The sequence below is a fragment of the Danio rerio genome, chromosome 13 (assembly GCF_052040795.2).
Source record: "Danio rerio strain M-AB ecotype USA chromosome 13, GRCz13ab, whole genome shotgun sequence".
Classification (NCBI taxonomy): Eukaryota; Metazoa; Chordata; class Actinopteri; order Cypriniformes; family Danionidae; genus Danio; species Danio rerio.
In genome coordinates, this window is record NC_141033.1 from 53523336 (window position 1) to 53545000 (window position 21665).

General features: G+C 39.3%; 2 protein-coding genes across 6 annotated transcripts in view; one reads left to right on the top strand and one right to left on the bottom strand.

The window, feature by feature from the left end:
• The window catches only part of blnk (B cell linker), a 221780-nt gene that overhangs the window by 145469 nt on the left and 54646 nt on the right, over nucleotides 1–21665 (bottom strand). The window lies entirely within an intron of this gene.
• dntt (deoxynucleotidyltransferase, terminal) overlaps nucleotides 1–21665 on the top strand; it is a 394622-nt gene that overhangs the window by 143716 nt on the left and 229241 nt on the right. For all 5 annotated transcript variants that reach the window (XM_087277888.1, XM_087277887.1, XM_087277889.1 and 2 more), the window contains 2 exon segments: nucleotides 4232–4406; nucleotides 13962–14078. In XM_087277888.1, the coding sequence (XP_087134014.1) occupies nucleotides 4359–4406; nucleotides 13962–14078 (165 nt within the window). In that variant the 5' untranslated portion in view covers nucleotides 4232–4358.

A 21665-nucleotide genomic window follows, 5' to 3' on the forward strand; every position in this document is an offset into this window, starting at 1 on the left:
GTAATTGTGTAGTGTGTTCTGTGTGTAATGTTTTGCATGTGTGTGTGTAGTTGTATATATGTGTGTGTGTGTGTGTGTGTGTGCGTGCAGTTTTATGTAATTGTGTTTGTTGTGTGTAGTGTTTGCATACATGTGTAGTTGTACATGTAATTGTGTAGTGTGTTCTGTGTGTAGTGTTTTGCATGTGTGTGTGTGTAGTTGTATATGTGTGTGTGTGTGTGCAGTTTTATGTAATTGTGTATGTTGTGTGTAGTGTTTGTATACATGTGTAGTTGTATATGGAATTGTGTAGTGTGTTCTGTGTGTTGTGTTTTGTATATATGTGTGTGTGTGTGTGTGTGTATGTGTGCACAGTTTGATATGTGTGTTTGCTCTCAGGCGCGTCACTCATACTAAACCCCCCCTGATCTAATCTCACACTGTATAATCTGATGACGGAGAAATTAAAAACGCAGAAGGAGAGTGTGTGTGGGTGGAGGAGTGTGTGTGTGTGTGTGTGTGTGAGAGATTCAATCAGTCATGCAGTAGATCTGAAACTGCTTCAAAGTGCTGTTGCTCATGTGCCGCACTAATGCTGTCGCCACAACACACACAATCGCGTCAAATCCTCAATTCATTAAGTCATAAGTAAAAGTTTATTAAAGGATGTCAGTATCAGTCTGTGTGTATTCAGGAGATCTATAATCTAGTGTACTCCAAAAACAGTGAGAGCATTCACATGTAGAGGATGTACAGCTAAAACCAGTAGACATACACTGTATAAAAAGGCACATAACCATTTAAAAAAGCCAGATGTTAATGTGACTAAACTTTTCCTCTTTTAGGTAAGTCAGGATGATCACATGTGTTTCTGTTCTGCTTAATAGCAGAATAATGAGAGAGATGTGTTTTGAGAAATTGTTCTAACTCTTCTTGAAAGTCAAGTTTACACACAATCAGATTATTCTGCCTCTGGAAAAGCTCAGATGATGATGTCGAGGTTTTGGAAGTTTCTGATTGGCTAATTGACAACATTTGAGTTAATGTGAGGCACAACTGTAGAATAGTGTTGAAGGAAAAGCTCAAACACGCTGCTTCCTTCTGTGACAACATGAGAAAATCAACAAGCCAGAATCAACAACAAAGCCAGATTACCATCTGCTGAATGACACTGGGAAAAAGAGTAATGTTTGGAGACATGTCCTGTGCTCTGATGGAGCTGAGATTGAACTGTTTGGCCGTAATGAGCAGTGTTACATTTGGAGGACAAAGGGGAAAGCGCACAAGCCTAGAAACACCATCCCAACTGTGCAGTATGGGGGCGGCAGCATCATGTTGTGGGGCTGTTTTGCTGCAGGAGGGACTGGTCCACTTCACAGCATAGATGGCATCATGAAGACAGAACATTATGGAGAAATACTGAAGCAGCATCTCAAGACTTCAGCCAGGACATTACAACTTGGCCACATATGGGTCTTCCAAACAGACCATGACCCTCAGCATACTGCCAAATTAGTTCAAATGTGCTTTAAGGACAACAGAGTGAATGTTTTGGTGTGGCCATCACAAAGCCCTGAACTCAATCCTATAGAGAATGTGTGGGCAGAGTTGAGAAAGCTTGTGCGAGCAAGACAGCCTACAAATCTGCCTCAGTTACACCAATTCTGTCAGGAGGAATCAACCAAAATTCCTGCAAACTATTGTGAGAAGCTTGTGGAAGGATACCCAAAACATTTGACCAAAGGTATACAGTTTAAAAGCAAAGTATGTAAACTTTTGACCGTCTAGAAATTAATAAAAAAATTCTCTAAAAACAAATCTCTCATTAGTCTGGCATGTTCCTGCAACCGTCCTACTAAATCTATGAAACTAAAGAAGTAACTTACAAATTAATTAATGGCATTTAAGCCTGGATGAACAACAGGACACATACAGGTGCGAAATTCAAATCGAATAGATTCTAAAAACAGTTTATTAGTAGAAGTCACAGGGCTCTATCATACACCCGGCGCAAGGCGTGATGCGATTGTTGTTTGCTAGTTTCAGCTTGGTGCAAGAGTCGTTTTGACGTTTTGCAGCACGCTGTTTAACCCTCTGGGGTCTGAGGGTGTTTTGGGGCTCTGGAGAAGTTTGTGTTCTTAAAAACATATTAATGGCTAAAGTGTGATACCACTGTAAACAGCACAAGCTGGGCTACAAAAATACCTGAGCAGCATGTTTGGATGTGTTTTTGAGAAAGAAACGTTTGGGAACGAATGAATCGCTAGAAAATCATATGGGAGTCATATGCAAATGCATATTATAAGACAACGAAAGTGTTTTCTTGCACGCATATCAGCATGTTGTTGGAGACCCCCCAAACCAACATATGACCTTTTTTAATGCAAAATATGGGCTTCTTAAGTCATTGGGCTCAAAACGCAGGGCGCAAACGCTTTCAGAGCGTGTTAGAATGCATTTTTGCTACTTTAAGGACGGGAAAATCCGCTTTGCGCCGTGGCGCATGGTCTAAAAGGGTTGAGTTTATTTTCTTAATGAGTTACAGGTGTGTTTTGAGAATAAACCAATTAGAGTCTCATCTCCCATTCCCTTTAAGAGCCAGCTGCATCACGCCATAAGCGCATTCGCTATTTACAGGACGCAAAGTAAGTCTAAGTGGAAAAACTGATCATTTCACAAGCAAACAGTAAACAGAAAACTGTTAAACAGAGCATCTACTGCGTGACAATGAGAGATAATGGATCACTTTCACATTCGCTCTTGGATAGGGAAACCTTTAGCACAGACATCAATTAGTATATAAATAATTAATTTAGTTTGTTAAGCGCAAATATTCGTTTCAAAGCTATTTCTAAATTCAGTTCTTATTTCCAGCAAACGAATAAATGAACAATAATAACAAAATGTGCTCAAAAAGCTGAGTTATATCCTAAAACACATGCTGTGCCCCATATGGTCTAAAACCTGACAGGTGGGCAAATCTAAGCTTGTTTTTAATAAAACAAATATAAATATGGATATAATAAATAATACTGCTAATAATAATAACATTATACAAAAGCAAATTGTTATGAATGAACTGAAAAAGCCTCCCGAGATGAAGAAGACATAAAAGCAGTGATTTTTCATATTTATGTAGGCTAGAAAATAATATGTTTTGTAATATTTTAATCCTTTATATTTATATCCTATATCTATTCTTATTATATCCTATATATATCCTTAATATTTAAATGTTTTCATATGTAAAGATATTTGCCTATTGCTCTCTTGTGTGTATTAAGCAGTGTGTAAGCGAGGCGCAACTCTGCGCTGGAGTTTAGACCGGGTTAGTTTTGGTCTAATGAAAAATCTATTATAGTTTCTCAAAATAGCAACGCGCCAGCGGTCCGCCTCAGAACGCCTCCCTTTTTAGACCAGAACGCCTATGGGCGCACATATGAGCGCTAATGCATTTGCTATTTAAACAGCGTAGCGCAACGCCACAAAACGACTCTAGCGCCAAGCTGAAACTACCAAAAGACTATTGCGCCGTGCCTTACGCCACACTGCGCCGGGTGAATGATAGAGCCCATAGTGTTTAAATAATGACTTCTGTTAAAATATTAACAGAGATTTGTGATTATTAACAATTACAGCGGAGCATTAATTAAATGCATAATTTCTGTGGATCAAACCATCAGGAAAGTGACACTCTAAGTCCATCTCTGTCTTGTGTATGTTGTAGTGCTGTATTTATACCGCAGTAATCAGCGAGTGTTTGCTTTGCTTTGGCTTTTTCAGAAATAATTATTGTGATCTCCCGATTTAAATACTGGTAAATCTCTGTAGACTGATGGCATTTCATGCTGTTCAGCCTTATAATCTTAAAATGTGAGCAAAATCAGCTGTTTTGTCATCACTTTAGACATTATGCTAGAGAATCATTCAAACACTAGCTCTACAGAGACGTTAGTGAATGAGCAGCGGCTTCTGCTGTTCTGACATCTGCTGCACATGTGAACGAATGGCGGAAGAAAGTAGTTCCTCATGCAAAAGGGTTTTTAGACTCTCTGTGTTTGATTGTCTTCTTTACATACACAATAATGTCGTCAAACCGTTGTATAAACACAATACCACATGAGTAGCAGTGCCATATGGTGATATTCCTCCCACTAGTGCCAATATACAGTCATATTGCACTGCTACTCGTGTGATATTGCTCATATTTGTGCTTTAGACTAATGGTGTGTGTGTGTGTTTGTTTTGACAGTGGTGCTGTGACCCATGTGGTGTCTGAAGGTCTGTCTGCGCAGGATCTCTGGCTCTGGCTGGAGGATCAGGGCTTTCAGGAAACTCACAGCAAACACGTGCTGAACATCAGCTGGTTTACAGAGAGCATGAGCGCAGGACGCCCCCTGCCTGTGGAGGACACACACTGCATACAGGTCAGTGCAATGGACACAGTTCAGGATGTTATTTATGTAGGGCTGTGCAATTAATCGATGCTCAATTTCTATTTTGGCCTATGAAATGTGTATTATCAACCTAAAATGTATACTTTATAAACCACTTTGGTCATGAGTATAAAACATTTCCTTAAAAGTCAGTGCAATTGACTCTTGATTCTCAGCACCTTGGAATCAAGGAAATGATTATTTTTTGGAATTGACTCTTGATTCTTAATGCCTTGAACTGATTCTTTTTGGAATCGACTCTGGAAGGTAAAAATCTGCAATGCACATTTATATTGTCTACTGTTTGGATAGTATACAGTATGTAATGCACATTTCGTAATCAATTTTAGCAAAAGAATCAACTTATTAATTACTTATTTTAAAATGGAGATTCTCATTATGAAATTGATTCTGAATTCTGATTCTTTTGGAATTGACTGTCAGTTCTCAGCACCTAGAAATCAAGGAATTGATTCTTTTTGTAATCGACTCCCAGTCCTACAGATTTTGAATGTAGTTTTTGGGGTGAACTATTCCTTGAAGACTGATTGTCACACATTTATATTGTCTATTGTTTAGATATTGGAGTATGACATACTAAAACCAGCTGTTAAAATCACGCAATGGTATTGTGAATCACAGATATAATTAATTGAACCATTTCAGTAAAGTGAGCCATCCAAATCTGTTCACAGAAACGTAACAAATCATTATTAGCAAGTCACTTATGAGCATTATTAAACTAAAATTCGTAATAATGCAGTTAGTTTCTTGGAATCAAGAAATTGATTCATTTTTTTAATCAGCTGTTGATCCTCAATGCCTCAGAATGGATTCTTTTTGAAAATGACTCTTGATTTTCAATGCCTTGATTGATTTTTTTTTTTGGAAATAACTCTTGATTCTTAATAGCTCTGAATTTATTCTTTTTGGAGCTTCAGAATTGTTTTTTTTTTTTAATCAACTCTTGATTCTCAATGCCTAAGAATTGATTCTTTTTTTAAATCAACTCTTGATTCACAATGCCTCAGAATTGTTTCTTTTTGGAATTGACTCTTGATTCTCAATGCCTAAGAATTGATTCTGTTTGTAATCAGAGCTATTGAAAATCAAGAGTCGAATTGATTTTTATAGAATCGACTCTTGATTCTTAATGCATCAGAATTGATTCTTTATGGAATCGACTCTTGATTCACAATGCCTCAGAATCAATTCTTTTCGGAATCAACTCTTGATTCTCAATGCTTCAGAATTGATTCTTTTTGAAATTGATTCTTGATTCTCAATGCATCAGAATTGATTCTTTATGGAATCGACTTTTGATTCACAATGCCTCAGAATCAACTCTTTTTGGAATCTACTTTTGACTCTCAATGCTTCAGAATGAATTCTTTTTGAAATTGACTCTTGATTCTCAATGCCTCAGAACTGATTCTTTTTTAAAATCGACTCTTGATTTTCAATGCCCCTGAATTGATTCTTTTTTTTCAATTGACTCTTGATTCTCAATGCCTCAGAATTGATTCTTTTTTGGAATCGATTCTTGATCCTCAATGCTTTCGAATTGATTCTTTTTGCATTCGACTCCCAGTCCTACAGGTTTTAAACTTCACAAGGGTGAGTAATTAATCACAGAAGAGTTTTTGGGTGAACTATCCCTTAAAGACTGATTGTCGCCGCCGCAGGCTCTTCCACAGCATATGTGTCCCAAATAAAGAAATATGCTGCCTGTTTGAGGAGCTCCATTAATCTTTCTTCTCCTGCTGGCTGGGAGCAGAAGTTGTCCATCTCCGGCCGCGTCTCGCAGCACTTATGACTGTGAGAGTTTGTCTCGCAGAGCAGAAAATGTCTTGTTTACTTTTAGCCGCTGTTGATTGAGGCATTTTGCATTGAGCGGCTCAAATGAAGAGCGAATATAGGAATAGAGCAGGCAGGTAATGATGCGGAGGACAGAAACTGATCTGCCACATTAAAGAGAGGCATTCAGACTGCTGTCATGCTCTGCTCCAGACCGGATGCTGAATCTCCATGCATCTGTTTTACAATTAATGCCATTGACTCTTCTCCTGAGAGCTTGGTGGCTCAGTGGTTAGCACTGTGGCCTCACAGCAAGAAAGTCGCTGGTTCAAGTCCCGGCTGGCTCAGTTGGCGTTTCTGTGTGGAGTTTGCATGTTCTCCCTGTGTTGGTGTGGGTTTTCTCCGGGTGCTCCGGTTTCCCCCACAGTCCAAACACATGCTCTATAGGGGAATTGATGAACTAATTGGCCGTATTGTATGAGTGTGTGTGTGTGAATGAGTGTTTCCCTGTTCTGGGTTGCAGCTGGAAGGGAATCCGCTGTGTAAAACATATGCTGGAATAGTTGGTAGTTCATTCCACTGTGGCAACCCCTGATAAATAAGGGACTAAGCCGAAGGAGCTCTGTGTGTGTGTGTGTGTGTGTGTGTGTGTGTGTGTGTGTGTGTGTGTGTGTGTGTGTGTGTGTGTGTGCGTGCACCAGTTTGTGTTTGTTTGTGCATCTTTATTCTGTGTGTGTGTGTGTGTTTGTATGTGTATACTGTAAATGTGTATGTGGGCATCATGTATGCATGTGTGTATGTGGATGTGAGTCTTCATTCTGTGTGCGTGTGTGTGTGTGACAATATTTTGTGCATGAGTGTGTGTCTTCAATCTGTATTCTGTATGTCTCGATTCACTGTCTCTCTGTGTGTGTCTTTTCATTCTGTGTTTGTGTGTGTGTGTGTGTGTGTGTGTGTGTGTGTGTGTATTCTGTATGTGTGTATGCATATGTCTTTCTGTGTTTGTGTGTTTTCATTCTCTGTGTTAGTCTCTTTGTTATTGTGTGAGTGTGTCTTCATTTTGTGTGTCTGTCTCTTTGTGTGTGTGTCTTTATTCTCTTTCTCTAAGTGTGTTTGTGTGTGTGTGTGTGTGTGTGTGTGTTGATCCTCTGTCCTGGAGGTGTCGTCCTGAGGGATGTGCTGGTGAACGGGCTGCTGTTCAGGCTGTGATCTCATTAACCGGAGCGGCTCGGTTCACCTGTTCTCTCTGTGTGTGTGTGTGTGTGTGTGTGATCTCATTAACCGGTGGAGCTGCTCATTAACCCCCAGCAGACGCTCTTCACCTGCGCTCGCTTCACTCTTTCACCTGTTCAGGAGAGTCCGTCCATACACACACACACGGCATCTTTCACCGTCTGTGACCTCCAGATGTGTGTGTGTGTGTGTGTGTGTGCGTGGGCAGAATGAATGTGATTTCAATTCTTTTATAAAATATAGTATTAATAATTACATTGGTGGCACGGTGGCTCAGTGGTTAGCACTGTGGCTTCACCACAAGAAGGTTGCAGGCTCAAGCCCCGACTGGGTCAGTTGGCGTTTCTGTGTGGAGTTTGCATGTTCTCCCTGTGTTGGCGTGGCTTTCCTCCGGGTGCTCCGGTTTCCCCCACAGTCCAAACACATGTGCTATAGGGGAATTGAACAACTAAATTGGCCGTAGTGTATGTGTTTCCCAGTACTGGGTTGCAGCTGGAAGGGCATCCACTGCATAAAACATATGCTGGAATAGTTGGCGATTCATTCCACTCTGGTGACCCCTGATGAATAACGGACTTAGCCGCATATGTGAATGAAGGAATTAATATGTTTATATATTAGACTTCAATAATAATAATAAAAATAATATACATTTAAATAATAATAATACAAATAACAACTAACTATGTTTTATTATTATTATTGTTATTATTATTATTATTATTATTAGTAGTAGTAGTGGTAGTAGTATTTTTATTATTATCATTATCATTATCATTATTATACTTTATTGTTGTTTATTTTAACCTAACAGATAACAGAAGCATATGTCTAATTTAAAGTTTTTTATTTTTTTTAGATGTAGTTTATTTTTTTCCAGTATATATATATATATATATATATATATATATATATATATATATATATATATATATATATATATATATATATATATATATATATATATATATATATATATATATATATATATATATATATAGACTCACAGGCCACTTGATTTAATACACCTTACTATTTCCGGGTTGGAACCGCTTTTGCCTTCAGAACTGCGTTAATCCTTCATGGTGTAGATTAAACAAGCTACTGGAAATATTCCTTAGAGATTTTGCTCTATATTGACATGATAGCATCACACAGTTGCTGCAGATTTGTCGGCTGCATATCCATGATGCCAATCTCCCGTTCCACCACATCCCAAAGCTGCTCTATTGGATTGAGCTCTGGTGACTGTGGAGGCCATTTGAGTACAGTGAACTCATTGTCATGTTCAAGAAAACAGTCTGAGATTTATTGAGCTTTATGACATGCTGCGTTATCCTGCTGGAAGTTGCCATCAGAAGATGGAGACACTGTGCTCATAAAGGGATGGACATGGTCAGCAGCAATACTCAGGTAGGCTGTGACGTGAGTCGAAGCTCAATTGGTACTGATGGACCCAAAGTGTGGCAAGAGAATCTCCCCCACACCATTACACCACCACCACCAGCCTGAACCGCTGATATAAGGCAGGATGGATCCATGCTTTCATGTTGTTAAGGCCAAATTGTGAGTCGAGCATCCGAATGTGTCAGCAGAAATGGAGACTCATCAGAGCAGCAACGTTTCTCCAATCTTCTATTGTCCCGTTTTGGTGAGTCTGTGTGAATTGTAGCCTCAGTTTCCTGTTCTTAGCTGACAGGAGCGGCACCCGGTGTGCTCTTCTGCTGCTGTAGCCCATCCGCCTCAAGGTTGGACGTGTTGTGTGTTCAGAGATGCTTTTCTGCAGAGCTCGGTTGTAGCGAGTGCTTATTTGAGTTACTGTTGCCTTTCTATCAGCTGGAACCAGTCTGGCCATTCTCCTCTTACCTCTGCCATGTAATTGGCTGATTACGAGTAGTTGGATAGGTGTACCTAATAAAGTGGCCTGTAAATATGTATGTGTGTTTATATCTGTGTGTTTGTATGTATATATATATATATATATATATATATATATATATATATATATATATATATATATATATATATATATATATATATAAATAAATGTAATAACACCTAATATTCCTAATAATACTAATAGTTTCTTCATGTGTTGGAAATCATTGTTGTTTTTGCCTGAGTGGCAGTGAAAAGGCGTCTGGAGTCAGAGACCCGCTGGTGTCAGGATGGCAAATTAAATTTGAAAGTGCCTTTAACTATCACAACTTAATAGGGAAAAAAGAGCCTAGATTAGTTTCTGATTTGCCCTGAGATAGACATAATACAGGCATTATATCCAGCCTCTTTATGCCTGTGAAGAAGGTGACGCCCCGACTGCGAATAAATGGCAGTGATTTTTCTCACTTCTGAGCGCTTGATGCTTTTCCTGGAGGGGGTAGAGAAGATATCAGGCCTCTTTTTTTTTATTCGGATACGTGACGCCTCGAAAATAGCTGGCGGTCAGAACAGCGTGTTAGCATTCACTTTCCCTGCATCTCTGAATCGGCCATTATCACAATGTGCCGAGATGATTGCGCAGGTAATTTTCATGAGTACAGACTTTCCGTCGCGGATAGCAATTATTCCCAGGAGCGCTGACATTACAGCTGTAATCCTTTTGAAAGCCCTGTGCACCGGGGAGGGGGTGCTGAATATTTCAGCGTCTAAATGAAACAGCAATTTAGAAGACATAAACTGGACCTGCTGCGTCCTTTGTGGCCGTAATTGTAAATCGTGAAGCTGTAATTGATTCTGATGTGTCGCTGTTATCTTACCAATCCTGTGACTCTCGTGCGATGAGATAAACGACACTCTCACATCTTTTTTAGGTAATTTGCTGTGATGGGCAGTTGATAGGATGCCCTGGATGGTTGTTAGACATGATTTAAGGTGTTATGAGTGGTTGCCAGGGTGTTAGCATGCTGTTGCTAGGGTTTTCTGGGTAGTTTGTAAGTTGTTCTGCATGATCATAAAGAGATAATTGCTGTTCCATGCATGGTTGCCAGGGTGTTGACATGCAGTTGCTAGGGTTTTCTGGGTTCCGCACAAGTGTGCCGCACACCTGCTTTTGCGTGATGCTTCCGGTTGTTAGATCGCCTCCTAGGGGTTGGCTGCAGTACAAGTCATAAAGTCCGCCGCCTCCGTGTTAAAGGTTCAGGACACCCTGGAGAACTTTTTTTTTATATATTAACAGATGTGTGTGTGTGTTGAGCATCAGTAAAGACAATGTTAGCACCTCTCAGCTTTAATTGAGGGGAAAACTGGATAATTTTGAGCTTTTGTCAGCTAATTTCAGCTTCCGGGTTTAAAATTATTTTTGGGGCGGATCAAAATCGGCGACGAAGCGTAGTACTGAAAGTGCAATGATGACGCGTCGGTTTCTCATTAATATTCATAGCAGAGTTTTCTTATCCTATAAGAAGAGCCGGCTGCTTAATTATTCATGAGAGCATGTGCATTCCGAAGGCAAGGAAGACAGACCAGCCAGTTTCAAGCAAGCTGTAAAACACGGACCCACGGCACGCAGTAGCCGTTCATAAAGGCTCGAATGTGTTTGTTTCCATGATCCACGGGGTTTGTTGCATGTTTTTTTCCCCGCGATCCTGTCAGGGCCGATCATACAGCAAAGCTGTGTGTGTGCTGCAAGCATTTTTGTCGGGAGAGCAGTACGAGAATTGGAGAATGGCGGACGATGACTTTTATCAGGAGTTCGTTCATATTCAGACATCGCCGTGCTGTTGTGTTTTCCTAAATCCTCTATATTACCAGCAGGGGTAATGGTTAAAATAGACAGGGCAAGAGACCTGCTGCACTGAGTCTGCATTCAGATCTATAATTTAGACCCGTGGATCGAGGGAGAATCCTCATTTATAGTGTTTACATGAACACACTTATCTTTATAATGATATAAATTGTGGTTATGTGTATATGAAATTATGAATAACAAATGTAGCAGGGAATTAAATTACTGTTTATTTCTTTGCATTTTAACTTTGTAAACTATAAACTCATGCGTCTCCTCACGGTTTGTGTCTCATTTTGTGAGCAAACTGTCATCAACAGTTGTTCTCTCCCCTTTCTCCCCTGCTGGCCACGCCCACTCCTGCCCTATGCTCGCGGAGCTCCACGCCCATTAATCATGCATCTTTTGAAAAAATTCTGAAGTAGACTTTAACCGAAAGTGGGGGGTGTCATGGCCCTTTAATGAATGAGACTTGAGCCCAAATAAAACCATTAATCACACTTTCAATAAAATGTCCTGAAAGATGGTTCTGGTCAGTTAAGGCACTGGTTATCAGCTGATGCAGACCTTCATTTTTGTAAACAGTGTGTTTTTAGCAGTTATTTAATGCTGGGCGTGTCATCGTGATTGACAGTTGTGATTGACAGCTTCTCAAAGCAGACATCGGAGCTTCAGGAGATGTTTGAGTGTCAAGTGCCAATGTTTGATTTCTGTGTTATTTTACCATGATAAAATGGATTCAGCAGTGAGCTAAACTTTTTGACATACATGATCTGGTGGATCACTGTTTATTCTGTAAGGTTATGCCTTTATCAGGCTTTATTATTACTTTGCTGATACACGTCATGACGGGGAAAATACAGCCTATCTCTATCTAGCAGTAAATCACTTTATGGGTCTAAAATAATAATTAGGAAGACAAAACTAATGCTAGCTGATCTCCACGTTGATCTCCTGTAAGGTTATTTGAACTTGATTTACAGGACGTCTCTGCATTTTGAGTTTCAGCATGTTATTGGGTTAATCTACTGAATTTGCTGTTATAAAATGTTAATGTTCCATAAACCGAATCTTAAATAACAAATAGAGCTGTAAATGTTATATATTATTTATATACATCATTTACTGTTGGCTTTTTTTTTAAACTCCTACTAAACTTTAAAATGAAGGTAAATTTCTCTTTGCCAGATATAATGAAGGCATCGAATAAACCAAATAAAAAACGGAGGCAAAGAAAAAATGGTAAACAATATACAAGCGATGCTGCAGCTGCTGATAGACCTACAGTTGAAGTCAGAATTATTCGCCCCCCTGTTTATTTTTCCCCCCAATTTCTGTTTAACAGAGAGATTTTTTTTTCAACACATTTCTAAACAATAGTTTTAATAAATCATCTCTAATAATTTTCTCTTTGCCACCTTTATTTGTGACATTTAAAGGCTTAACTGGGTTAATTAGGGTAACTAGGCAGGTTATGCCTAGTTTAGACTGCGTGATTTTAGCCCCGATTGTGGCTCGCCGACAGGTTTTGAGAAATCGCCCACAAATGCCTGAAATCACAGGCAAATCGCTGCTCGTGCACGTGAGTGACAATCACACAGTATGAACTTTCAAAGACGCGATCTGAGAGAATCGCCGATGAGTCGCAGATGCCTGCGAGATATTTGGCGTGCTGAATATCTGGAGCTGAAGCGATTCAAATCATGCCGTGTGAATTGAGTTTTGACTGAAAATAACATCAGCAATTGCCTACAGCCAATGAGAGAGCAGCATTCACTTGTGTGTGTGTGTGTGTGTGTGTGTGTGTATACCTGCTGCAGGCCAGCGGGAGGCTGGGGGAGAAGTTAAAAGCGCTCTTTTTCGGTTTATTTGGACCCACGAAATGGAGGAAAAACTAGTGGAGGTTTGACAGGACTCAGGAGCAACCGTGTCTGTTTGACGTTTCATACAGAAAGAATTTAGTTTATTATCAACGTTGAGGAGAAATGGCCAATTCCCTTTAAACCCAGGTGAGCAAACATGTTCATGTTCTACCCCATTAAAGGCTTCTCTCTCATTATGTAGTTAATAACAAAAGATATACGACGTGTTTTTGGCTGTGAGACGTAGTTTGGACGAAGTTGTCGGCGATTCTTCCTATAGTAAAGTCATGCAATCTGAAAGTCCCTGTCGCCGATCCATCTTGCAGTGTAAACAAAGCAGCGACGAAACGCAAGCCCAGATAGTCATGCAGTGTGAAAACATCTGAGACATGATGACTTTGAAAATCATGCAGTCTGAACTCAGCATTAGGGTAATAAGGCAAGTTATTGTATAATGATGGTTTGTTCTGTAGACTATCAGAAAAATATATTGCTTCAAGGAGCTAAAAATTTTGACCTTAAAATAGTTATAAAATTTTTTAAACTGCTTTCATTCTAGCCGAAATAAAACAAATAAGACTTTCTCCAGACGAAAAAACATTATCAGACATACTGTGAAAATTTCCTTGCTCTGTTAAACATAATTTGGGAAATATTAAAAAAAAGAGAACAAAAATCAAAGGGGGCTAATAACTCTGACTTCAACTGTATGTCATATAAACGTTAGTTGATGTATTAATACTGCTAAGTTTGTTTTACAAATGAATAAGGATTATTTTATATACAGTAAATAAAAAGAGAGTGATTCTACATGTTATACCTGAACATTTTTAACTAGTTTTCTCGGATTGTAAGAGGTTTACATTGATCTAATCTCCGCTGAGCATCTTCTGGTTAATATTCTGAATGTCTCTCTGTGTTTCTGAGCAGAATCCCGCTGCGGATCAGAGGTCGTGTGTGCATCTGTCAGCCACGCCAGAGTCTGCTGTGTCTCCGTATGCTTGCCAGAGACGCACAACGTTGGAGAACCACAATAAGATCTTTACAGTGAGTACAAACAAAGCAAATGCACCGCTCAGCAAACGGCGAGACTGTAACACCGCAGATCGTGACGGCTTTGATTTAAACAGGCCGCTGAGAATATTATTTTAAACCGGCGTCATGCCGCTCCTGAGTTATTTTCATCTCTGGCCCACTTGCAGCACAGTGTGAACGGAACAGAAGGGGGCCGAACCACACACACACACACACACACACACACACACACACACACACACAGATGGATCGCTTCAGTCGGATCTGTCCCCATTAACACAGACATTAGCTTCTTCAGCTGTGCACTCTTGCTGTCTAAACCGTTTTGCATGACAGACTTCGAGAGCTTTTCATGTCAGCATTAGAGGATACTTTCCATTATTAGAGATTTTGACTCCTGTGAGGGATAATAAGACATTAATTATGCAGAAAAATGTCAATTGTGTTCGTCTGTAAGCAGTTGCCGGGGTGTTCTGAGTGTTTTCCAGGATGTTGCTAAATAGTTTATTGGGTATTGTGAGTGCCAGCATGTTGCTAGATTGTAATAGCTGCTTCCCTCCACCTATTTATTGACATATTTTTGGAATATTGCACACAAATATGCGCATACAATTAAAAAAATATATGCATACAACATTATATGCACATTAGTGTTGGATTAACTTTGATAAGAAAAAAATGTGCAAACTACACTTACTGGCCACTTTAATAGGTACACCTTACTAGTACCCATTTGCCTTTGCTTTATGACATGGTGTGTTATCCTGCTGGAAGTAGCCATCAGAAGATGGAGACACTGTGCTCATAAAGGGATGGACATGGTCAGCAGCAATACTCAGGTAGGCTGTGGCGTTGATGCTCAATTGGTACTGATGGACCCAAAGAAAATCTCCCCCACACCATTACATCAACACCACCAGCCTGAACCGCTGATACAAGGCAGGATGATCCATGCTTTCATGTTGTTGAGGCCAAATTCTGAACAGAGGACTGTGGGGGAAACCGGAGCACCCAGAGGAAACCAACACGGGGAGAACATGCAAACTCCACACAGAAATGACAACTGACCCAGCCGAGACTCGAACCAGCAAACTTTTTGCTGTGCTAACCACTGAGCCACCATGCTGCCTTATAGTCATCTCATCACAGTCTAATATTTTAGGCACTGGATCTAGCTATATGTTTGGCCTGAGTGACATTGAATCGTATGCTTTATATACCTTGTTTTTTTCTATTAAAGTCTTTTAGCAGCCACCAGAATTAATGGTGGCATTTTCTGGATGACTGCTGCGAGTGTGACGATGTTATTATGCATATACCGTGTTTGTACCTGCAGGAGAAAACACCTTTCCCTTTACACTTTTTTAATAGGACCGTATGCAGTATCTGTCATCAGACATGCCACTTTACATTGTTTGCCTCTTTGCATCCTTAACTTCTTAAAAAGAAAACGATCATGTTCTGGCAATAATAAAGGGCACCACTTTTTTTTGTTTTGTTAATTCACCAATTTAAACAGTATTGCATCATGGTATATAAATGTAAATAATAATAATAAAAAACTCTCAGCTTTTAATTTAAAATTGTATTATTTATTTAATTATTTTTGTTATTTATTTATTTATTTATTTATTTATTTGTATATTTATTATTATTATTATTATTATTATTATTATTAAAACTTATTATTATTTTTGTTATTATTATGATTATTGTTATTTTTATTCTTATTGTTGTTGTTATTTTTAATTTTATTATTATTATTATTATTATTGTTGTTGTTGTTGTTGTTGTTGTTGGTAGTGGGGCCTGTTTCAGTAAGGAGGTTCAAACAACTCAGAGTTTAAACTTGAACTCTGAGTTGATTTACCGAGAGATTAAAAACTCAGAGTTTTCGGTTTCAGAACAGCTGATCTGAGTTGGGTCAATCAACTTCGAGTAGACCAACTCAGAGTTAAGTGCGCGCACTGTGACTTTAAAAAGGCATTATCAATGGAGCGCAGACATTACGAGTGACTATGGCAACATCTTATAAAAGAGATCACCATTTCTTTCTCCAGCTGAACTTGATGTTCTCATGCAAAGTTATAGCAAATATGAGTGTATATATTTGAAAAGAAGCAACCAACAACCAGTTAGCGTGGGAAAACAGCTGCTCAAGTTAATGCCTAATTTAACTTTTTAAGTATTTAAATATTTAAGTATAATAAAATAAGTAATGTAATTTGTGATGTTTATATATTTTTTTCTAAACTTTCTTTTATACATTTATTAGTTTTAAATGATTTAACAGTGCACTTGTGTGTCTGCCTTTTTTATTGATCAAGTGATAGAGGTTAATATAACATTTAGAAGGTAAGCAGTACTAAAAATAATTTTTAGAAAGAATAATAATCCCATTAATCTAGTTACAGTGCATATAGAAGGTGAATTCAATTTAATTATTTATTTAAAAAGCATAAGCCATTCTAGTACAGTTCTTATGTGTGTGACTAAAATGTAGGCAATAGCTATGTTTCCATCCAAATATATAACATAAATTTATGTGCAAAACTGGAATATTGCATAAAAGATGCGAATAAAATTCCATCCAACGAGAGAAAAAAATCGTCACTTCCTGATTAAACTGGCACCAAATATCAACAGTAAAAACAGAATTTACTGTGGTAGAAGAAGCTGCGTCAATTAATTCTTCATTTAGCCTAATTAATGTACTTGCGCCTCGATGTCAGAAGAAAATGCTGAAACACAATGAACACGTGGGGGCGTCTGAAGCCATAAGACGCGGAGACTCTTGACACGCACCAGACATTCGGAGGTAATTAATAATATACACTAATACTGAAACAGTTAAGGCATTTTAGAATGACTAAAACAATATTTAAGACATGTTACAGTGTTCTCAGCCTCCATTTACACACATTTTCATTATCATATGATCATGATCTTTTTTTAATGTACATACTGTAATTTGTTCAGTAAAAGTGTTTCCATCCTAGTTTATGCGCACATTTTCTATCGAATAAAAGTTTATCCTACTCAGTTATGCGCGTTTTTTATGCATATTTTAAAAAGTTATGTGCATCATGACGTTTCTATCAATCGTTTTTATGCACGTATCCAAAATGAGCATTAAAATATGTGGGTGGAAACGTAAGGCTAAGACGAGAAATACCGCTTCATCTTTAAAAAAGGGGAGGAGACAGACAGAAACTCTGAGTTTAGAGAATAAAACCTGCTTCTGACCAGGTTAGATTCACAGAGTAAGTTACCACAGTAACTGACTCCGAGTTAAAGTTACCTTTCTTTCAGAAACAGGCTTGACTTACCCTGCTTTCTCGAGTTTAACAAACCTGCCATTTTGAAACGGAAAACCCAGAGTTTCTCTCATTTCAGGGTTAAAATACTCTGAGTTTTCAGTTAACCTCCTTTCTGAAACAGGCCCCTGGTGGTGGTGTTGTTATTATTAATACTATTATTGTTGTTGTTATTATTATTATTGTTATTATTATTATTATTATAATTATTATTGTTGTTGTTGGTGTTGGTGGTGTTATTATTATTAATACTATTATTGTTGTTGTTATTATTATTATTATTATTATTATTATTATTATTGTTGTTGTTGTTGTTGTTCCTGTTTTTGTTGTTTTTGTTGTTGTTGTTGGTGGTGGTGGTGTTATTATTATTAATACTATTATTGTTGTTGTTATTATTATTATTGTTATTATTATTATTATTATTATTATTATTATTATTATTATTGTTGTTGTTGTTGTTGTTGTTCCTGTTGTTGTTGTTGTTGGTATTATTATTAATACTATTATTGTTGTTATTATTATTATTATTATTATTATTGTTGTTTATTTTAACCTAACAGATAACAGAAGCACATTTCTAATTTAAAATTATATTCTTTCAGATGTAGTTTACCTTTTTCTAGAATATATATATATATACTCACCGGCCACTTTATTAGGTACACCTTAGTAGTACCGGGTTGGACCATCTTTTGCCTTCAGAACTGCTTTATTCCTTCATGGCGTAGATTCAACAAGGTTCTGGAAATATTCCTCAGAGATTTTGCTCTATATTGTCATGATAGCATCACACAGTTGCTGCAGATTTGTCGGCTGCACATCCATGATGCCAATCTCCCGTTCCACCACATCCCAAAGCTGCTCTATTGGATTGAGCTCTGGTGACTGTGGAGGCCATTTGAGTACAGTGAACTCATCGTCATGTTCAAGACACCAGTCTGAGATGATTGAGCTTTATGACATGGTGCGTTATGCTGCTGGAAGTAGCCATCAGAAGATGGAGACACTGTGCTCATAAAGGGATGGACATGGTCAGCAGCAATACTCAGGTAGGCTGTGGCGTTGAGTCGATGCTCAGTTGGTACTAATGAGCCCAAAGTGTGCCAAGAAAATCTCCCCCACACCATTACACCACCACCACCAGCAGCCTGAACCGCTGATACAAGGCAGGATGGATCCATGCTTTTATGTTGTTGAGGCCAAATTGTGAGCCGAGCATCTAAATGTGTCAGCAGAAATGGAGACTCATCAGAGCAGCAACGTTTCTCCAATCTTCTATTGTCCAGTTTTGGTGAGTCTGTGTGAATTGTAGCCTCAGTTTCCTGTTCTTAGCTGACAGGCGTGTATATGAAGTATTTTTGTTGGTTGCTGGGATTATTGCTAATGCTAATTTGCTATTTTGTTTTCTAGGATATAATTGCTAAGGTGTTACATGTTGTTCTACATGATCAATTGGGCATAGCTTGATGCTTTATGGAGTAGTTGCAGTGAAGGTGTTATGGATGATTTGTAGGATGTTGCTGGGTAATATGGTGGTGATGTGTGGTTGTTGTAATCAAGGTGGGGAAAGGTTGTTGCTTGGTAATCTGTAGTTTAATTGATCTCAAAGGTAATAGGTTTCTAAGGTATTCTTGTTGCTTGCTATGATTATTGCTAATTCTAAGCAACTTTTAGTTTGTTCATTGCTTTATCCAGTGCATTTGAAGTGTTTCTAAGGTGTTGCTGAGTGCTCTGGAGATGCAGTCAATTACTTGGGTGTTGCTGAGGGTTGCCATAAAGTTGTTAATGGGGGTTGTGTGGTTGTTGTAGTCAGGTTAGGGGATACAGTAAGTTGTTGGGGATAGGTTGTTGCTGAGTGGTTTGTAGTTTAGTTGATCACTGAGGTGTTGCTAAGAGGCTAAGATATTTTTGTTGGTTGTTGTGATTATTGCTAATGCTAATTTGTTAGCTGTTTTCTAGGATATTGTTGCTAAGGTGTTACTGTTCTACATGGTCACCTGTGCAAGCTAGATGTTTTAGGGGTGTTAGGGGTGGTTGTAAACAGTTTTTCAACTAGAACTGGATACGTTGGATTATTCCACAATTTCAAATAATGTTTTGCTTTTGCTATCTTTATTTATGTTAAGCCACTTTGACACAATCTACATTGTCAAAGCTCTATAGAAACCCTGCTGAAAAAACAGCATATGCTGGTAAGGTATGTTCTGATGCTGGTATGCTGTTCTTGCTGGTCCCAATGCTGGTTTTGCTGGTCTCAATGCTGGTTTTGCTGGTCCCAATGCTGGTTTTGCTGGTTTCAATGCTGGTTTTGCTGGTTTCAATGCTGGTTTTGCTGGTCTCAATGCTGGTTTTGCTGGTCTCAATGCTGGTTTAGCTGCTTTCAATGCTGGTTTTGCTGCTTTCAATGCTGGTTTTGTTGGTTTCAATGCTGGTTTTGCTGGTCTCAATGCTGGTTTTGCTGGTCTCAATGCTGGTTTTGCTGGTCTCAATGCTGGTTTTGCTGGTTTCATTGGTTTTGCTGCTTTCAATGCAGGTTTTGCTGGTCTCAATGCTGGTTTAGCTGGTCTCAATGCTGGTCCTGCTGGTCTCAATTCTGGTTTTGCTGGTCTCAATGTTGGCCTTGCTGGTCTCAATGCTGGTCCTGCTGGTCTCAATGCTGGTTTTGCTGGTCTCAATGCTGGTTTTGCTGGTTTTGCTGCTTTCAATGCAGGTTTTGCTGGTCTCAATGCTGGTTTTGCTGGTCTCAATGCTGGTTTTGCTGGTCTCAATGCTGGTCCTGCTGGTCTCAATGCTGGTTTTGCTGGTCTCAATGCTGGTTTTGCTGGTCTCAATTCTGGTTTTGCTGGTCTCAATGTTGGCCTTGCTGGTCTCAATGCTGGTCCTGCTGGTCTCAATGCTGGTTTTGCTGGTCTCAATGCTGGTTTTGCTGCTTTCAATGCTGGTTTTGCTGCTTTCAATGCTGGTTTTGTTGGTTTCAATGCTGGTTTTGCTGGTCTCAATGCTGGTTTTGCTGGTCTTAATGCTGGTTTTGCTGGTCTCAATGCTGGTTTTGCTGGTCTCAATGCTGGTCCTGCTGCTTTCAATGCAGGTTTTGCTGGTCTCAATGCTGGTTTTGCTGGTCTCAATGCTGGTTTTGCTGGTCTCAATGCTGGTTTTGCTGGTCTCAATGCTGGTCCTGCTGGTCTCAATGCTGGTTTTGCTGGTCTCAATGCTGGTTTTGCTGGTCTTAATGCTGGTCCTGCTGGTCTCAATGCTGGTTTTGCTGGTCTCAATGCTGGTTTTGCTGGTCTCAATGCTGGTCCTGCTGGTCTCAATTCTGGTTTTGCTGGTCTCAATGTTGGCCTTGCTGGTCTCAATGCTGGTCCTGCTGGTCTCAGTGCTGGTCTTGCTGGTCTCAATGTTGATCTTGCTGGTCTCAATGCTGGTTTTGCTGGTTTCAATGCTGGTTTTGCTGCTTTCAATGCAGGTTTTGCTGGTCTCAATGTTGGCCTTGCTGGTCTCAATGCTGGTCCTGCTGGTCTCAATGCTGGTTTTGCTGGCCTCAATGCTGGTTTTGCTGGTTTAAATGCAGGTTATGCTGGTCTCTATGCTGGTTTTGCTGGTCTTAATGCTGGTCCTGCTGGTCTCAATGCAGGTTTTGCTGGTCTCAATGTTGGCCTTGCTGGTCTCAATGCTGGTCCTGCTGGTCTCAATGCTGGTTTTGCTGGTCTCAATGTTGGTTTTGCTGGTCTCAATGCTGGTTTTGCTGGTTTAAATGCAGGTTATGCTGGTCTCAATGCTGGTCCTGCTGGTCTTAATGCTGGTCCTGCTGGTCTCAATGCTGGTTTTGCTGGTCTCAATGTTGGTCTTGCTGGTCTCAATGCTTGTCCTGCTGGTCTCAGTGCTGGTCTTGCTAGTATCAATGTTGGTCTTGCTGGTCTCAATGCTGGTCAGGAGCAGCAAAACCAGCATTAAGACCTGCACTGAAACCAGTAAGACCAGCATTGAGACCAGCAAGACCAGAATTGAGACCAGCAAAACCAGCATTGAGACCAGCAAAACCAGCATTGAGACTTGCACTGAAACCAGTAAGACCAGCATTGAGACCAGCAAGACCAGCAAGAACAGCATTGACACCAGACCAGCATTTATGCAAGACCAGCATTGAGACCAGCAAAACCAGTACTGAGACCAGCAAAACCAGCATTTAGACCAGCAAGACCAGCATACCAGCATCAAAACATACCTTATCAACATATTCTTTTTTTTCCAGCAGGGAAATAATTTAATTGAATTCATT